Source organism: Monodelphis domestica, chromosome 2 (genome assembly GCF_027887165.1).
Source record: "Monodelphis domestica isolate mMonDom1 chromosome 2, mMonDom1.pri, whole genome shotgun sequence".
Classification (NCBI taxonomy): Eukaryota; Metazoa; Chordata; class Mammalia; order Didelphimorphia; family Didelphidae; genus Monodelphis; species Monodelphis domestica.
The window spans coordinates 255,606,932-255,622,733 of NC_077228.1; the positions used below are offsets into that span (position 1 = coordinate 255,606,932).

Sequence of the window (15,802 nt, forward strand, 5' to 3'; positions counted from 1 at the left end):
TTTAAGAGAACTTAAAGGTTTTCTAACATTTCTAGCACTTCAGTTGAAAAATAAGGAAACTGAGACCAAGACAGACTAAATGCAACTTGCTCAAGGTTTGTACTAAATCTGATTAAGAAGTAGGATAGGGTATGGCACTATGTTCTAAATGCTGAAATTTAGAAAACATGAGCAACAATAGGGAATCATATCAATGTTACAGGTAACTTCCCTAAAAATTCTGCTCCCAGGGTACAAATACAAATAATTTAGCTATTGACATAAGTTATAAAAACAGGTAGAAGGGATTGCTTTTTTTCCTTAACATATGAATAATATTACCTTTAACTAGTTACCTTCATCCAGATCAAATCATAAGAATATTATTCTGGAAGGGTCATCAAAGGCTATTCAATCCAACTTTGTCAAGTGACTTACCCAAGGTCATATAGGTATTCACTGACAGAACCAAAATTTGAACCCACACCATTTGAATCCACATCCATCACTCTTTCAAATGAACCACAATTCCAAAATTAATTGACTTGCCCAAAGTCACCAGATAGAAAGCAAGATTTGAACCCAAGTCCTTTGATGACAAATCTAGCATAAAAAAAAACACCTTACCTTTTGCTTAGAATCAATACTAAGTATTAGTTCCAGGGCAGAACAATAGTAAAGTAATAAACTGGAGTTATGACTTGCTTAGGATCACACAATTAGGAAGCATCTGGGACCAGATTTGAACCCAGCACCTTTCACCTACAAGTCTCTATCTCTATCTACTGATCCACCTACCCTTCCTCTAGCACTCTTTCAAATGGACTACATATAGTTCCACAGTTAAGTGACTTGGCCAAAGTCACCACAGTAAACATTAGAACTAAGATCTGAACTTAAGTCCTTTGACTTGAGAGTAAGTGCTCTGTATTTTCTCAACTATAGCACATTTTAAAAATATACGTTTATATGTAAATTTTACAGCAAAGCTTTTTAAAGACAAAGTCTAAGAAAACAATCAGCAATAGAGAATCGTATCCACATTCCAAGTAATCCTTAAGTATTCTGTTCCAAAATTTACTATATAAGTTGGCCTGAAAGGAAAAAATGTAAGATGATAAAATCTCTATCAGTATAAACCTTTTTCCCTTAAGTCCTAGAAAGCACTATGAAGGAATAAGATTTCTTTTTTCTAAACCTTTCATCTCAGAATCAATACTGTGTATTGGTTCCAAGGCAAAAGAGTGGTAAGGGTTAGGCAACTGGGGTAAAATGAATTGCCTAGGATCACATAGCTAGGAAGTGTCTGAGGCCAGATTTGAACCCAGGACATCAATTCCTGGTTTTTCAGAGGGGAAGGAGGAAGTTTAGAGAAAACTTTTTAAAAGGTTATCTATAAAAGGGAAAAAAATATATGGTGGCATTTCTTCTTCCAGTTTTTCATCCTCATCTTCAACTGATTTTTCTTCTGGTTCTATTCTTATCTTTAGAGGCTGTAAACTTTTCACAAATTAAAATCAATGTCTGTGTTTCAAGCAACTTAAGGGGGGAGTGGACCCTAAGGAAAACTAGTTCCCAGCCAGGCTCAAAGTTGTAGGAGAAGTAGCTGAAGAGTGTAATTGGTTAACATTCAAGAGGAATTCCATTTCAGAAACCAAAATATGAGTGCCTGGGAACATCTTTCCTGGCAGCTTCCCTTGCTGCCTTGGCACCTGCATACCTGGCACCTTGAGTTCAGCATCAATGAAGGTGAGAAGCTCCTGACAGATGCTACAGTAAGGAATGGGCCAGGTCAGAAATCTGTGGTAGGTTCTAGCTGCCTTCAGAAGGAGATCTGAATCTGGTGGGAAATGTGGAGTCTGTGGGAAGGAAGCAGACAAAGTAGAGAAGAAAGTCAGAATTAGAACAAGATTTGAGTGTGGAACAATTACAAAACAAAGGAGAAGAGATCTGAGTTCCTTTTAGGACTAGTTCCTCAAAGAAACAAACACGGTATCAGGAAATTTAAGTCATCTCAGAAGCAGGATGGTAGTAAAGCAGTAGCAAATAAAATAGGAACTAGTAGGACACCTCTCCTGGTGGGATGGTCTTGATGTATGTGACGATTTATAAAATGGCATTTTAGGTACAACTAACAAAGAAGCAGATAGATCGTCTAGTTGATAAAAGACTAGACTTGTGAGTCAGGACAACCTGCTTGAATCCTGCCTCTGACACTAGCTGTGTGATCATGGGTACTTTACTTTTAATAGCCTCAGTTTCCTCATCTGTAAAACGGGAATAATAATGTCCTCTACTTCATTCAGTTGTGAGTATTCACTAAGATAATACATACAAAGTACTCTGCAAATTTTAAAACTTGAAGTAAATATTAGCTATTTTATTTTACTCAAACTCATTGGAATTTGAATCATTCCAATGGCTTAAGCTTCTTGTGATGTTCTCATGAGAAGTTGATGATCCAGAAATCTTGCTATTGCTTGGACAGCATCTATGACTTCTCTTTGGGAATTGTATTCTAAGCTTTCAGCACGTGATGATGTGGCCCAAGTGCTGGGTTTCAGAGATGTTAAGTAAGTGGCTAAGGCCACATATTCTATTAAATTCCAGAGCTGGGACTTGAATTGAAATCTTCTGGATACATATACAGTGTTCTTTGCACTACATCTTATAATGTTATCTCTCTTAGTATTCTGTAAGCTAATCTTTGGATTCCCCAACACTTAGCTGAGTGTTTAATCACTGTTAAATTAATGAACAATAGCAAATTTCACCTTCTGAGGGTGGATTTGTTTTTAGAAAGGGCTAAGAGAGTCTAGGTTGATAAATGAAGTAGACAACTAAGTTAGGCTTGGGGGGAAAGAAGTGTGGTTATAAATGATTTTCTCCTATGGTTGATAAAGTGGATCTGAAAGTGATTCCATAAATGCAATACTGCTCTGAGCAACAGTATTGGTGAAGTACATGTAATGTTTCCAAAGGGAAGTGTTCTGCATGGAATAATTCTTACACGGACAGGTAAACTAATTTTTTTTACTAAAAAAATGAACAAACAAAAAACTTGGTGAAGTGGGGCTCATTACTTTTAGACAACTCCTACATGCTACACCTTGACTTTTCTCCCATATAAGATGATAATTTCAAATGAATAGTTAGGTGATATCTCTTTGCATAACAGGCATACCTAGACTGAGCAGAATTATGGTCAGATTTCAGAGGTTTTAGTCTTATCCCACCTCAGAACTTACACAAAGAACAGTAGAGTAGAAAAGCAGAGCCAGGGGAGCCAGAAGATCATAGCTGCATTTCTCTTGTACCTGTAGGGAAGAGGAGAGACAGAAAGTGAACCAAACTTATAGGGGAGGGGAAGAAGAAAGGGAGAAAGAGAGTCTGGGAAGAGTTGAGGAAGGAGAAGAAGAGAACCAGAGGGAAGAAGAAGGCAAAGAAAAGGAGGGGAAAGGGACAGAACAAAGAGAATATGTGTATAAGCATGTATGATATCTCCGTGAAATCCTGTGATATTTCTAAACATATGGCCTGCCTCCCTATATTTTTCCTTTTTTTCTCCTAGAGATAAACTTTCTAAAAGTTTTCTTTAAGTTTCCTCCTTCTTCTTTGGAAAAAAAATTAATTGATATCTTTTGCTTTTAAATCAGCTGTATTTCCCAAGGTAAACCTCCTTACTCCCACAGACACCCTTTCATAACAAAGACTAGATATAGATATGGAAAAACAATTCAGAAAAACTAATCAACACATCAAAAAAAATCTGACATTATATATAGTAAGTAGTACTCCACACCCATGATCTATAAAGTAGGTTGGGTGGTATCTTGTGTTTTTTCTTTAGGGCCTAAGTCATTTATAGCATTTAGGTTGTTTTTATTGTTTTTCTTTCTATTTACATTGTTATGGCCACTGTGTTTATTAATTGCCTGATTTTGCTTACTTCACTTTGTATTAGTTGATGAATTTTCCCATATTTCCCTATATTCATCAAGTTCATGGTCTCTTATAGCACTGTAATATTCCATTGTATTCAGATACCACAACTTACTTAGCTATTCCCCAACTGATGGGCACCTATTTTATTAAAGTCCTTTATTAATCATTAAACTCTTTGGGGAATATGCCAAACAATGGAATCTCTAGGTCAAAAAGTAGATATATTTTAGTTACTTTGTTAATATGATTGGAATGCTCAGATCAATACACAATTTCATCAGCAACGCATTGAGTGCCCATCTTTCCAGAATACCTACAATCTGATTATTAGTATCCTTTGTTATCTGTGTTAATGCTGAGAATGAAGTGAAATGTAAGTTTTAAGTTGTATGCTTATTAGTGATATGGAGCATTCTTTCATGTACTTGTTAATAGTTTGCCATCAAAAGGCAAAACAAATTATAACTTGTGAATGTAATGGAATATTATTGTGCTATACAAAATGATGAGTATTGGAAGCTCAGAGAAACAAGGGAAGATGTGCATGATGCATAAGAAGAAGGTAGAACCAGAGAAAGAAACTACATGTAGAATCAGAGGGTAAAAATCCTGTTCTGAAAGGATTGCTAACGGGGGACTATGATAATTTTGTGGCATAGGAAATCTATACTTTTCATTATGTACAGGTGAAGCATTTTTCTCCAATTTAAATCTACCTCTTAATTTTTCTACTAGCAAACCCCTGTGAGTGAAATCTTCCTTTTAACTCGTCCTCTTCATTGGATGGTTATGAGGCCAATTTCTAGATACTCTCTTTTGTTGTCCTCTCATCAAGAATTTTTTAGAGATTGATAGAGTCTAAAAATTCACAAAATACTAGTTGAGTAGTTTCAGCTGCTAGTTATCATTTTATTTCACCCCAACTCTTTTTTACTTCATTTATATGTTTTATAATGACCTCAGTCTTACACTTAGAAATTATTCTAAAGATTAAAAAATTAATATCTATTAACTCAAAATACACTAAACATGTCAGCTTCCATTTTAAAAATAGTTATATTAAAATTATATTTACCAAAATAATATTAAATATTCATTTTTAATGATCAAATAATTGATAATATTAAACATTGAATATGCAGTACATATAGAAATAAACAATGAAACAATACTTGTTTGTAATTATATGTATCAAACAAAATAATAAAACAAAATATAAAAAATCCTCAGCATATCAGTTAACCATCCCTTTTCCCTTCTACAACACTAGCCTGGATTGGTGCAGTCTCTTCTAGAGACATCTTACTGAATAAAAGTTAAATTCAAGTCTCTTGAAATATCTCTTTAGACTCTTTCTTTTTGACAGTTAGCTCACTTGTTATCTCAGGAAAGAAGTTTGCATGCCAGGTAATATGCTAAGCACATTTACAAATATCACCTCATTTTTTTGATCCTTACAATAGCTTTGTGAGGTAGGTGCTATTATTTATATTCATTTTATAGTTAAGAAAACTGAGGCAGAGAGAAACTAAGTGATTTGTGCAGGGTTACACAGGTAAGAAGTATATGAGTTTAAAAGAAAAAAAAGGGGTGGGTGGGGAAGAAGTATCAGTGTCTGGAATGAACTTTCAGATCTTCCTGACAGTCTCCACTCTCTATCCACTGCCACCCAGTGGCCACAGTTACTACTGAAGGAAGACTAGGGCAGCTGGTTTTACACCCATCTATTCATACATACAAAATACATACAATTTGTTTTTCCATACATATATTGTTTCCGTTCAGTATAATGTATACTCCTTATGAGCAAGAAGTATTTTATTTTTACTTTTTCCCCCCTAGTACCTACTACAATGTTACAGTTGGAGGTGCTTAAAAATGATTTCTGAACTGAATTGAATGGCCTTTGAGGTCCCTTTCAAGTCTGAGGTTTAAATGATTCATACTAACATCTTAGCTACACTCTCTAGATTCTTTACATCAACTCTTTCAATTCACCTGGTTCCCCCCACCTAAAAAAACTTGGGCTAAGCCTTACCTCTGTGGTTTTCTGTAAGATCTGCTCCAGGAGGATAAGAAAGTTGTCTGGGTCCCTACTGACTAGCTCTTGCAGGCTCCAGCAGTTTAGACACAGCCCAGCTAGAAAGGGAAAAAGAGGGAAAGAGGTTACTTATGAGACTTTAAGTGAACAAAAGGAAAAAAGTGAAGGGCCCATACAGAAGCCTTGAAGAAAAGCTTCAGAAATCACAAACCCAATCTTAGCAACACCCACCCCACTCTCCTTCCTCATTCCCAAACAGCTCTATATGGAACACTGAAGGTAGGGAGTAGTAGTATTAGTTTAGGATCCTACAATTCTACAATCCAGGTTTTCATGAATGAAGCTCTCATCTAGGGTAACCTCTCAATTCCTTCTTGTCAGCCAGTTCTCTTCAGTCTTTCTGGAAAAGGTTCTTATTAAAAACATCATTCTCTAAGAGAGTATATAGCTGGAAATAAAAGAATCTCAGTCTAGTCCTGGCTTTGAAATTAAATTTTATTTTAAAAAATATTTTCCCATGTTTACATGATTCATTTTCCCCCTTCCCTCTTCCCTTCCCAGAGCCTACAAGCAATTCTACTGGATTATACAAATGTTATCATATAGTTGGTTTTTTTTTTTAACCCTTAACCTTCCATCTTAGAATCAAAACTGTGTATTCGTTCCAAGATAAAAGAGTGCTAAAGGCTAGGCAATGGGAGTTAAGTGACTTGTCCAAGATCACATAACTGTGAAATGTCTGAGGCCAGATTTGAACTTAAGAACTCCCAATTCTAGGCTTGGCTCTCAATCTGAGCCACCTAACTGCCCCCTAATTATATAGTCTTAAAGCTAATTATTTCACTCTATAGAGCCCAAGTTTCCTCATCTACAAAACAGATACAGATAATATCAATCACGTAGGGTTGTTCTAAGGACTAAATAAGATACTTGAAGACTCTGTAAAGGGTTGGCACTGAGATCTCTTCCTGTTCTACATTAATGATTCTAATCATAATACTAATACTTATTGTGGCACTTCAAATCCCTTCTATCTGTGTTCAACATCATTCTGTAGCAGCTCTAGTTCATGAAAATGAAGCAATATTAATAAACACATGATTAATGTTTTTCAGTATATGTGATCTGTTTTAAGAGGATGCTTCTATCCTTGGGCTCAAAGGTGGCACAGAGAGATGGTCTCACTATTTTCCCTTTTTATTGCTACTCAATTCTCTTTGTGGCCCATGGAGTACAAAAAAGGTTTCAAAGAATTCAGATTTAACCCCTTTGTCTCCTTGGAGAGATAAAACATCTCTTTTCTGCACCATGAAGTTCTTAAAGGGATCAGAAACTATTCTATTCAATGATCACCTAAAGAAACAGATTTTGGCTCAAAATCAGAATTAACCTCATAAAAATTTGTTGTTGTTCAATTGTGTCTGACTTTTTATGACCCCATTGGGATTTTCTTTTTTTAAAAACCCTTTTAAACCCTTACCTTCTATCTTAGAATCAATAATATATATTGCTTCTAAGGCAGAAGAGTGGTAAGGGCTAGGTAATGGGGGTTAAGTGCCCAGGGTCACACAGTTAGAAAGTATCTAAGGCCAGATTTGAACCTAGGACCTCCTGTCTCTAGACCTGGCTCTCAATCCATTGAGCCACCCAGCTGCCCCCATCCATTGGGATTTTCTTTTCTTTTCTTTTGTTGCAAATCTTTTTTAAAACATTTATTTAATTAATTAACTTAGAATATTTTCCCATGGTTACATGATTCATGTTCTTTCCTTCTCTTCCTCCCCCCCCCCACTCTCTCCCATAGCTGACACACTCAATTCCACTGGGTTTTACATGTGTCATGGATCAAGACCTATTTCTATATTATTGATATTTGCACTGGTATGGTCATTTAGAGTCTGTATCCCATTGGGATTTTCTTGGTAAAGATACTGGAGTGGTTTGCTATTTCCTTCTCTAGCTCATTTTACAAATGAGGAAACTGAGGTAAAAAGAGTTAAATAACTTGCCCAGGGTCAAACAGCTAGTGGGTATCTGAGACCAGATCTGAACTCAAGCAGATGAATCTTCCTGACTCCAGGCTCTATCCATTGTGCCACTTAGTTGACCAAAACTGGAACAATCTACCTTAGTAGGAATGAGCTTCTGAAGGCCTTTAGGGAAAGCCTACTGATAATACATTGGAGCTTTTATAGAGAGGATTCCTTTTTTTAAAAGGGTTGTGCTAGATGACACTGGCAGGATGATGTATAAAGAACACTGGATTTGAAATCAAGAGATCCTAGTTACAAATACTGACTGCTACTTACTACTTATGAGACCTTGGGCAGGTCAGTCTCTCTGAATCTGTTTGTCAAGATATGACACCAGTGGAAAGATAGACAGATAAAACTTTTATCAAGTGTTTACTATGTGCCAGGTACTGTGATGGGGATACAGATACCTGCAAGTAAGACAGTCTGTATTTTCAAGGAGTTTAAATTATAGTGAAGAAAAAAACATAAAAGGGTACTGGAAATGGGCTGGGAAAGTAAGGTATTTGGTATTTGTCTAAGATCGTGGTGATAAAATGGTTGGGAAATGGCACAGGGACCATAAGATAAGGCAAAAACTGAATTATAAGAGCCAGGGCACTCAGAGACAGCATCTAAGTCTCTAGTAGGGTGGATATCTGAGGCAGGATTTGAACTGAAGTGTTCCTGACTCCAAGACTAGCACTCTATCCACTGTACCACCCAGCAACCTTATCTGAGGTCTTTGTTATCAGCCCAGGCCAAGAATTCCTGCCTAACCCTTCCTATATTTCACCCATGGCTAAATGGTGGTTTTAAGCTATGGATAATTCTGGAAGACATAGAAGCCAAAAGAAAGCTTCTACCACCTTTCCCATTTCCATAGGCAGGATCTCTGGGGTCCCCAGTTTCCCTATCCAAGAGAAGAATGAGGCCATTCTTTTTGGTCTATTCATTTCCCTTCCTCTACTTTGGCCATTACAATGCATACCTTTATTTTCACTTTTCTCTCAGGTGGCAGCCATAGCTATTCTGTACCTAATCTGGGGTCAAAAGGCAAAGGAAATGAGGGCTGCAAAGGAGGCAGAGGGCAAATAATAATATTTTATGGAAAGTAACATGCAAATTTCTGGTTGTGGCAAAAACCAAATGATATTGATCTCTATATTTGCTGAACCAAGAGTATGAATACTCTCCAAATAAATGTGTCTTTGGGGCCACACAAGCTTCTGGAGCCTCATTCCTCCCAAGGTTTTTCCATAGGCATTTTTTAAAGGCAGTATTCTTGACCCCATATTTTAGGGTACAATTTCATCCTTAAGGATCTCTCCTACTGAAAGAAGCACCAGTATAGTAGCTCAGAGTAAGAGCAGAGAAACATGAAAAGGAATGAGAATGAAGGGAGCATTTCCAGATTTAACTCCTTCTGGTTGACCCAGCTCCTCACCCAGGGTTGACAAGACCAGTCTCTTACTTTTTGCTTTGTCTCCTTCCTCCTTATACAGGTACCTACCTGTCCAGGTGGTAGTACCCCGGCTGACACTGAGGCCATGTAAACAGCGTTCTAAGGCATGCTGGATCCTGTCCTCTGTGCATGTTGTGGCCATTGATTGCATTCTGATTCATTGCCTAAATGGAGAACAGAAACATGGTTAGCAGTTCTTCCTCCCTGGAGGCTTCCTGGGAACCCTACAACTATACTAGTCAAACTAAAGCTACCTCAGAGAGAATCAGACTCCACACATGACCCAGTCTCCATAGCTGGCCATGATATCACAGGGTAGCCTGAGTACTCCAGTGCTCCTTTCTCCTTATTTTATCAAGGCATCCAAAGGTATAAAGGAAAAAGGCAATGTTCTCCACTCAAGTATGTATCCTATATCCTGTATAAGTTCCTTTAGGATAGATGCTTAAATGAAAACTAAAAGGATGCCCATCCATTGGCTGAAAAGGTTGTTGTATATGAATATGATGGAATGCTGTTACACTATAACTTCTTTAGTTCCCATCATTCACATTTTAATACCAACTCAGACAAAAATACTTTCACACACAGGTATCCATTTCCAGAAAATTTTTTTCTGAACTTAACTGTCATTCTTTCCATTTCTCACTGTTTTTTCCTTCCCAATCTCGATCCTATAGTTAATGGGTTCAACTACTAATTGTTTTCTTCTCTTGAACCTTTGTTCTGTTACCTCTCATTTTTTGCCAAATACCAACCCTGGATTACTCCTTTGTCATGTGCCTTCTTGTCTTCTGCTCAATTGCTGCTCAGTAGCACTGGAGGAAGTCATATAATTATGTTACCTGTATTTATAGATAAAATACAAATTTATGTTACCCAATTTCAACTGGGTCCTCTTTGATGTAAGACAATCCTATTGTCCTTCTCTAACTGAATCTCTACCATAGTCCCCAAAATGCCTATATCCAGACTTCTTTCTTCAAGCCTTCTAAATTCTCCAACCCTTCCTTTCCTCAACGGCAAACCTTATTTCCTAATTTAATAAACAGACAATATTAATAAAATAGACTACTGGGTTCCTTTTCCTAAGTCTATATCTTAAAACTTCTTAACATTATATCCCATTTCTCCTTTGATCCAGCTTCTAATGACATATGGCCCATTTTCTAGACAAGGCAAACCTTTATACTTGTACAATTGACCCTTTCTCCTCCCGTGCCCTTTGGCATCTTGCTTCAGCAAATATCTTCTCTTCTTCACCCTCTCAAATGTTCAATCTCTTGCTATATACTACCATCTCCTTCCCTATGGATTACAAACATACTGTTTTATTCCATCCTAAAAATAAAACAAAACAAGCAAAAACCAAAAACACCCCTATTTGGTACTATCATCCCCTCATGCCATAACTCTCTTCTCTTTCACATTCAAATCCTTAAAAAAAAAATCCAACTTTTTCTCTTAATTCAAAACTCTATGCAATGTCTTCTGACCTCATCAATCAACTGAAACTACTCCTTTCAATCTGATCCAACAGACTTTTCTCAGTCCTCATCCTTTTGACCTTTCTGTAGCATTTCACACTGTTGACTACTCTCTCGTTCTGTATAATCTCTTTGTTGGGATTTTGTGACATAATTTTTCTTGGTTCTCCTACTACTTGTCTGACCATTGCTGTCTTCTTTGCTAGACTATCATCTATGTCCTGCCTCCAAACTGTGGCAGTGACTCAAGAACCTTTCCTTAGTAGATACTCAGTCTTTAGTTATCTTATCAGCTATTCGATTATGTAAATGACTAACTCTATATATCTAGCCTTAGTTTCTTCAGAGTTCAAGTCTTACATTGTACTGCCTATTGGAAATTTCCAACTGGATGTCCCCTAGGCATCTCAAATTCTACATCACCCAAATAGAGCTTTCTAACCAAATGTACTTCTCTCTTTCTATCTTTCCTATTTCTGCTAAAGGTATCATCACCTTTTCAACCAAATTTGTCAACATGCCTAGTGTGTTTGAATCTACTTTCCTTTCTTCCTTATCCCTAATATCCAAACAATTGCCAAATCTTGTCAAATCTATCTTTGCAACATCTATAAACAATTTTGGGGTATATATGCTTTTCTCTTGGTTCCCACAACCATGACCCTAATTCAGGGCCCTCATCACCTCTCATTTGGATTATTATAATAACATCTAACTGGTTTCTCTGCCTCTAATGTCTCCCCTCTCACTCTGCAATCTATTCTTTACACAGGCACAAAACTAATATTCCCAAGCATAGGTCTATGTAATTTCCCTGGATCAAGATGGTTCAGTGGTTGTCTACTAAGAACAAAATATAAAATCTTCAGTGTGGCATTTAAAATTTCACAATCTGATTCCAGTCTATCTTGCCAAGCTATGTTATGTAATAGAACATAGTTCCCATCACATATGCCAGTCGATCTGAATTATTTGCTGTTCCTTGTCAACTATATTCTTTGTGTCTTTTCACATGCCTGGAATGAATGAATGAACGACCAAAAAAAAAAAAATTCAGCAAGTACTTTCTCTGTGCCAAGACTACAACAAGAAAAAATAACAAAACTCAGCAAAAACAGTCTTTGTCTTCAAGGAACTTACAGTCTAATGGGAGAAGAGGGAGGACAATATACATAGGTGAATAGCAGCCAAAGAGGTACAGAGACATAGTAAGTGTTTAATAAATATTTACAGACTGATTGAATGATTGACTAAAGGACTTACAGGGCTTATGAGCAGGGATTCATTCTTTCTCAACCTCTCCTTGACTTTCACTATGACCTCTATCTAGTTCTCTACTTCTTTCTATTCTTCTAGCAAATAATCCCTTCTCTGGCTTCCTTTTCCTTTCTTTTCTCCATGGACAACACCAAACCTCTGGTCATTCAGTTTAATTACAATTCTTAGAATGCCTTTGATTCTACTTTCAGTCACATTTAACCAAATCTTAATTCTAGAATCCTCCTAAAACTTGCTTTCTCCTTTCCTACTCTTTTTTTTTTTAACTTCTGAATGCTCCTAGGGAAAGAAAATTTGCAAATTAGTTCCACTAAAAAGTTTAGTCTCATCTCTACTGGGCTCTCATTTCTGAAAAATAAATTTTATTCTCCTTTGTTTGACCCTCTATCATACTCTATTATGGTTATTCCAAATTTTCTCTCTCTTTAGATTTCTCTTATACTCTTCACCCCCTTCTCACTTAACCTTTATTGAGGCAGAAGAAAAAGAACATCTATCTGTGTCCTCTCCCCTTTAGAATGTAAGATATCCTGGAGGGCTGGGATATGTTGTTCAGTTGTTTTCAGTCATGTTTGATTCCCAGTGACTCCATTTGGGGTTTTCCTGGCAAAGATACTGGAGTAGTTTGCTATTTCCTTCTCTAGCTCACTTTATAAAGAAACTGAAGTGAACAGGGTTAAGTTGTAAGATCACACTCAGTAAGTGTCTGAAACTAGACATGAACTCAGAAAGATGTTTTCCTGACTCTATACCTAGCATTCTAGACAATGGGCCACCTGTTCAAGGACAGCAGAGACAGCCTTACTGTTCTAATTGTATTCCTAGAGCTTAGCTTGTTACTTTGTACTCTGAATAATAAGTTCTTAATAAATGCTCAAATTATTCATTCAAATGCTTGATTCATTCTTCATCTTTGAAAAACATGAAGCCCTAGAACACTTCTACAAGGTTCCAATCAATAGAATTTCCCACAATTATTCAAAAGAAAATGGCCTAGTTAACTACTAGGAAAAAAAAACGTAATACATATCACTCAGATTTAAGTAGCTAGAGAGATAACACACCCAAATTAACCCATCAAGACATGCATCTTGGAATGACAAATGCAGAAAGTTATTGATCAGAGCCCAGAATGGAGTAGTAGGAAGAAAACACATTTAGATCACATTTAGGAAACTGCAGTTATTTTCAATGACCCCATACTGCTTACTACTAAAAAGTTTCTTAATTTTAAAACCAGTATTCTCTTAACTGAAGTGGGACAAATCTTTAAACAATGCAATTTCAGAAGAATCCAAATTGTAGGGGACACAAATGAAAATGGAAAATACATGATGTGTATAAGTAGATTTTTTAACCTATTGCTAGTTATGACTTACTAAAAGAAAATAGCTTAAATACCCTATCAAGGACAGGTATGACTGGAAAAGGAAGTGGGTTGGCCATGTAATGAGCAATGATGGGTGACAAAGGTGCAGCCGGAATGCTATACTGATATTCACACTATTTCCACTACATATTATCTTCTTTAGTCCCATATGGATTAAATTTTAATTTTTTAATTTCTTATTATTTCTTATTACATTATATATTATATGATTAATTAATTAAAAATTAAATTAAAAAAGAGAAAAATGGGTGAGAAGGCTGGCTTAGTATATTTAAAGAAATGCAGATTCCATGTGGTAATAATGTCTGGCACATAGTAGATCGAGACTTAAAAGTTTGTTGAATAGAGTCTAAAGGCTTCACAGAATACAAATTACTAATAAGTTATTAATGCCATAATAAAAATTTGATAGGCTGTGAAGTGGGTGACAGAATAGAATAGAGCATAAAGTACTAGATTTGGAATGGGAGGAGTCAGGCCTGATACTTGCTGTTTAAATGATATTTTTATATCTTATTCTCAAGCCCTAATTTGTACATTCTATTTGATCCAGTGACATTACCTTCCAGGCTCTTACATAAATAGGACATTCCATGTTTCATTCTGGGAATTTTTCTAGTTGTTACATACCTGGCATGTTCTCCCTCCTTTATTCTACCTACTGACTTCTTTAGCATCTTATAAGTTCTAATTAAAATCCCTTGTTTTATTGGAAACCTCCATCCCCTTTTAATTCCAGTGCCTTCCCTTTGTTAATTATTTTCCATTTATTCTGTATATAGTTAGTTTTGCATATATTTGCTTGGATATTGTCTCTCCCATTAGATTGTAAGTTCCCTGAGGACAGGGTTTGTCTTTTGCCTCTTTTTAACTAGAGCTAAGCACATAATAGGAGCTTAAGAAATATTGATTGATTGACTGAAGGAGTGAATCAGAAGACTTGACTTGGAATCTTAGCACTGAAACCAGTTCCACATCCTCATACAAGTTATTTAGTCTGTCTGAGCCTCAGTTTCCTCATATGTAAAACAAGAATAATAATACTAGCATTATGGGAACAAGGTCATAGGATATAAAATTAGTAGAAAAAAATGGAAAGAACCTTCAAAATAATTTAATTCTACCACTTTTATAGATAAGGAAATGGAGCCCAGAGAGATAAAACTCAAGATTATGCAGCTACTAAGTAGGAAAGTTGAGATTCCAACACCTGCTGTATATTTTGTTTGGGAGAAAAGTGCACTGTAAACCTTTAAATGCTAAGTATAACTGATACTTCTTACCAAGGAGAACCATGGAATTACTCTATTTGCATCATGTTTTAATACACAAACAATAAGCTTGGGTGAATTATACATATGCATTATTTGCCACACATGGAGATGAGTTATATATTCTTCTCTACTACAACCACACACATTTATGCAAAAGTAGGATGCAAACCAGCATTCTGAGTCAATTGCACTGTGTCCCCATTTTTCCCCTCTCCAGTTTTGTTGGGTTATGAAGTGCAGAAACTATTGCTAGCTCTTTGCCTACAGCTAATTCTAGCAGCATTTACTTCCTAAATTCCCCTGTTCCTCTTTTGTCCCACCGTGTCTCCATTTTAGCTTTCTGTTAAAGAGATAATCATGTCCATTTTGTCTAAAAAGCTCTTGAGTTCTGAAGGCAAAGGATGATAATTAGTTTGCACTGTGTTTGGCTATTAAATCTCATAGTCACCAAGAACTTCCTCAGGTGTTCAGGGCCATAGGCTTGGTGGGCATTAGAAACCTGGGTAACCAATACATGGTCTTCTGTGCCTTGTGGATTAATCACACACTTAACCAATACTCTAATCTGCAAGCAGCTAAGGTGGTGGTCTTGGTCATGCTGATTTGTGTTAAAAAATAAAATTCATATACTTCATGACTCATCAGCAAGTGCCGCCACATTATATGGACATGACCCAGATGAGTACATGCCAGCAAAACCTTCTGACTGCTTAGAAGCTGGCCAATCAGGAAAAGAAGGCAGACGCTCTATAAGATAAAATGCTTTATAAAAAGGATACACAACCCAGAGTCTACATTTCAGGTCCCTGAGTTTTTCCTTCTGCCCCCTCCTCAGTCCCAGAGAAGTAGTGATTATGAAACTCAGAACCCCTGCCAGGAATGCCTCTCCCTTTGGAGTCTGAACAATGTTGAAACCTTCCAGTCATGGGGA

At 36.6% G+C, this 15,802-nt stretch overlaps 1 protein-coding gene across 2 annotated transcripts in view; it reads right to left on the reverse strand.

Annotated features, from left to right (window-relative positions):
- The window catches only part of PIK3R5 (phosphoinositide-3-kinase regulatory subunit 5), a 106,090-nt gene that overhangs the window by 34,084 nt on the left and 56,204 nt on the right, over nt 1-15,802 (reverse strand). For both annotated transcript variants that reach the window (XM_001366740.4, XM_056814289.1), the window contains exons 3-7: nt 10,201-10,287; nt 9,491-9,606; nt 5,963-6,063; nt 3,228-3,296; nt 1,700-1,838 (exon numbers count right to left, since the gene is read on the reverse strand). In XM_001366740.4, coding sequence (XP_001366777.2) covers nt 1,700-1,838; nt 3,228-3,296; nt 5,963-6,063; nt 9,491-9,593 — 412 coding nt within the window. In that variant the 5' untranslated portion in view covers nt 9,594-9,606; nt 10,201-10,287. The remainder of the gene's footprint in view (nt 1-1,699; nt 1,839-3,227; nt 3,297-5,962; nt 6,064-9,490; nt 9,607-10,200; nt 10,288-15,802) is intronic.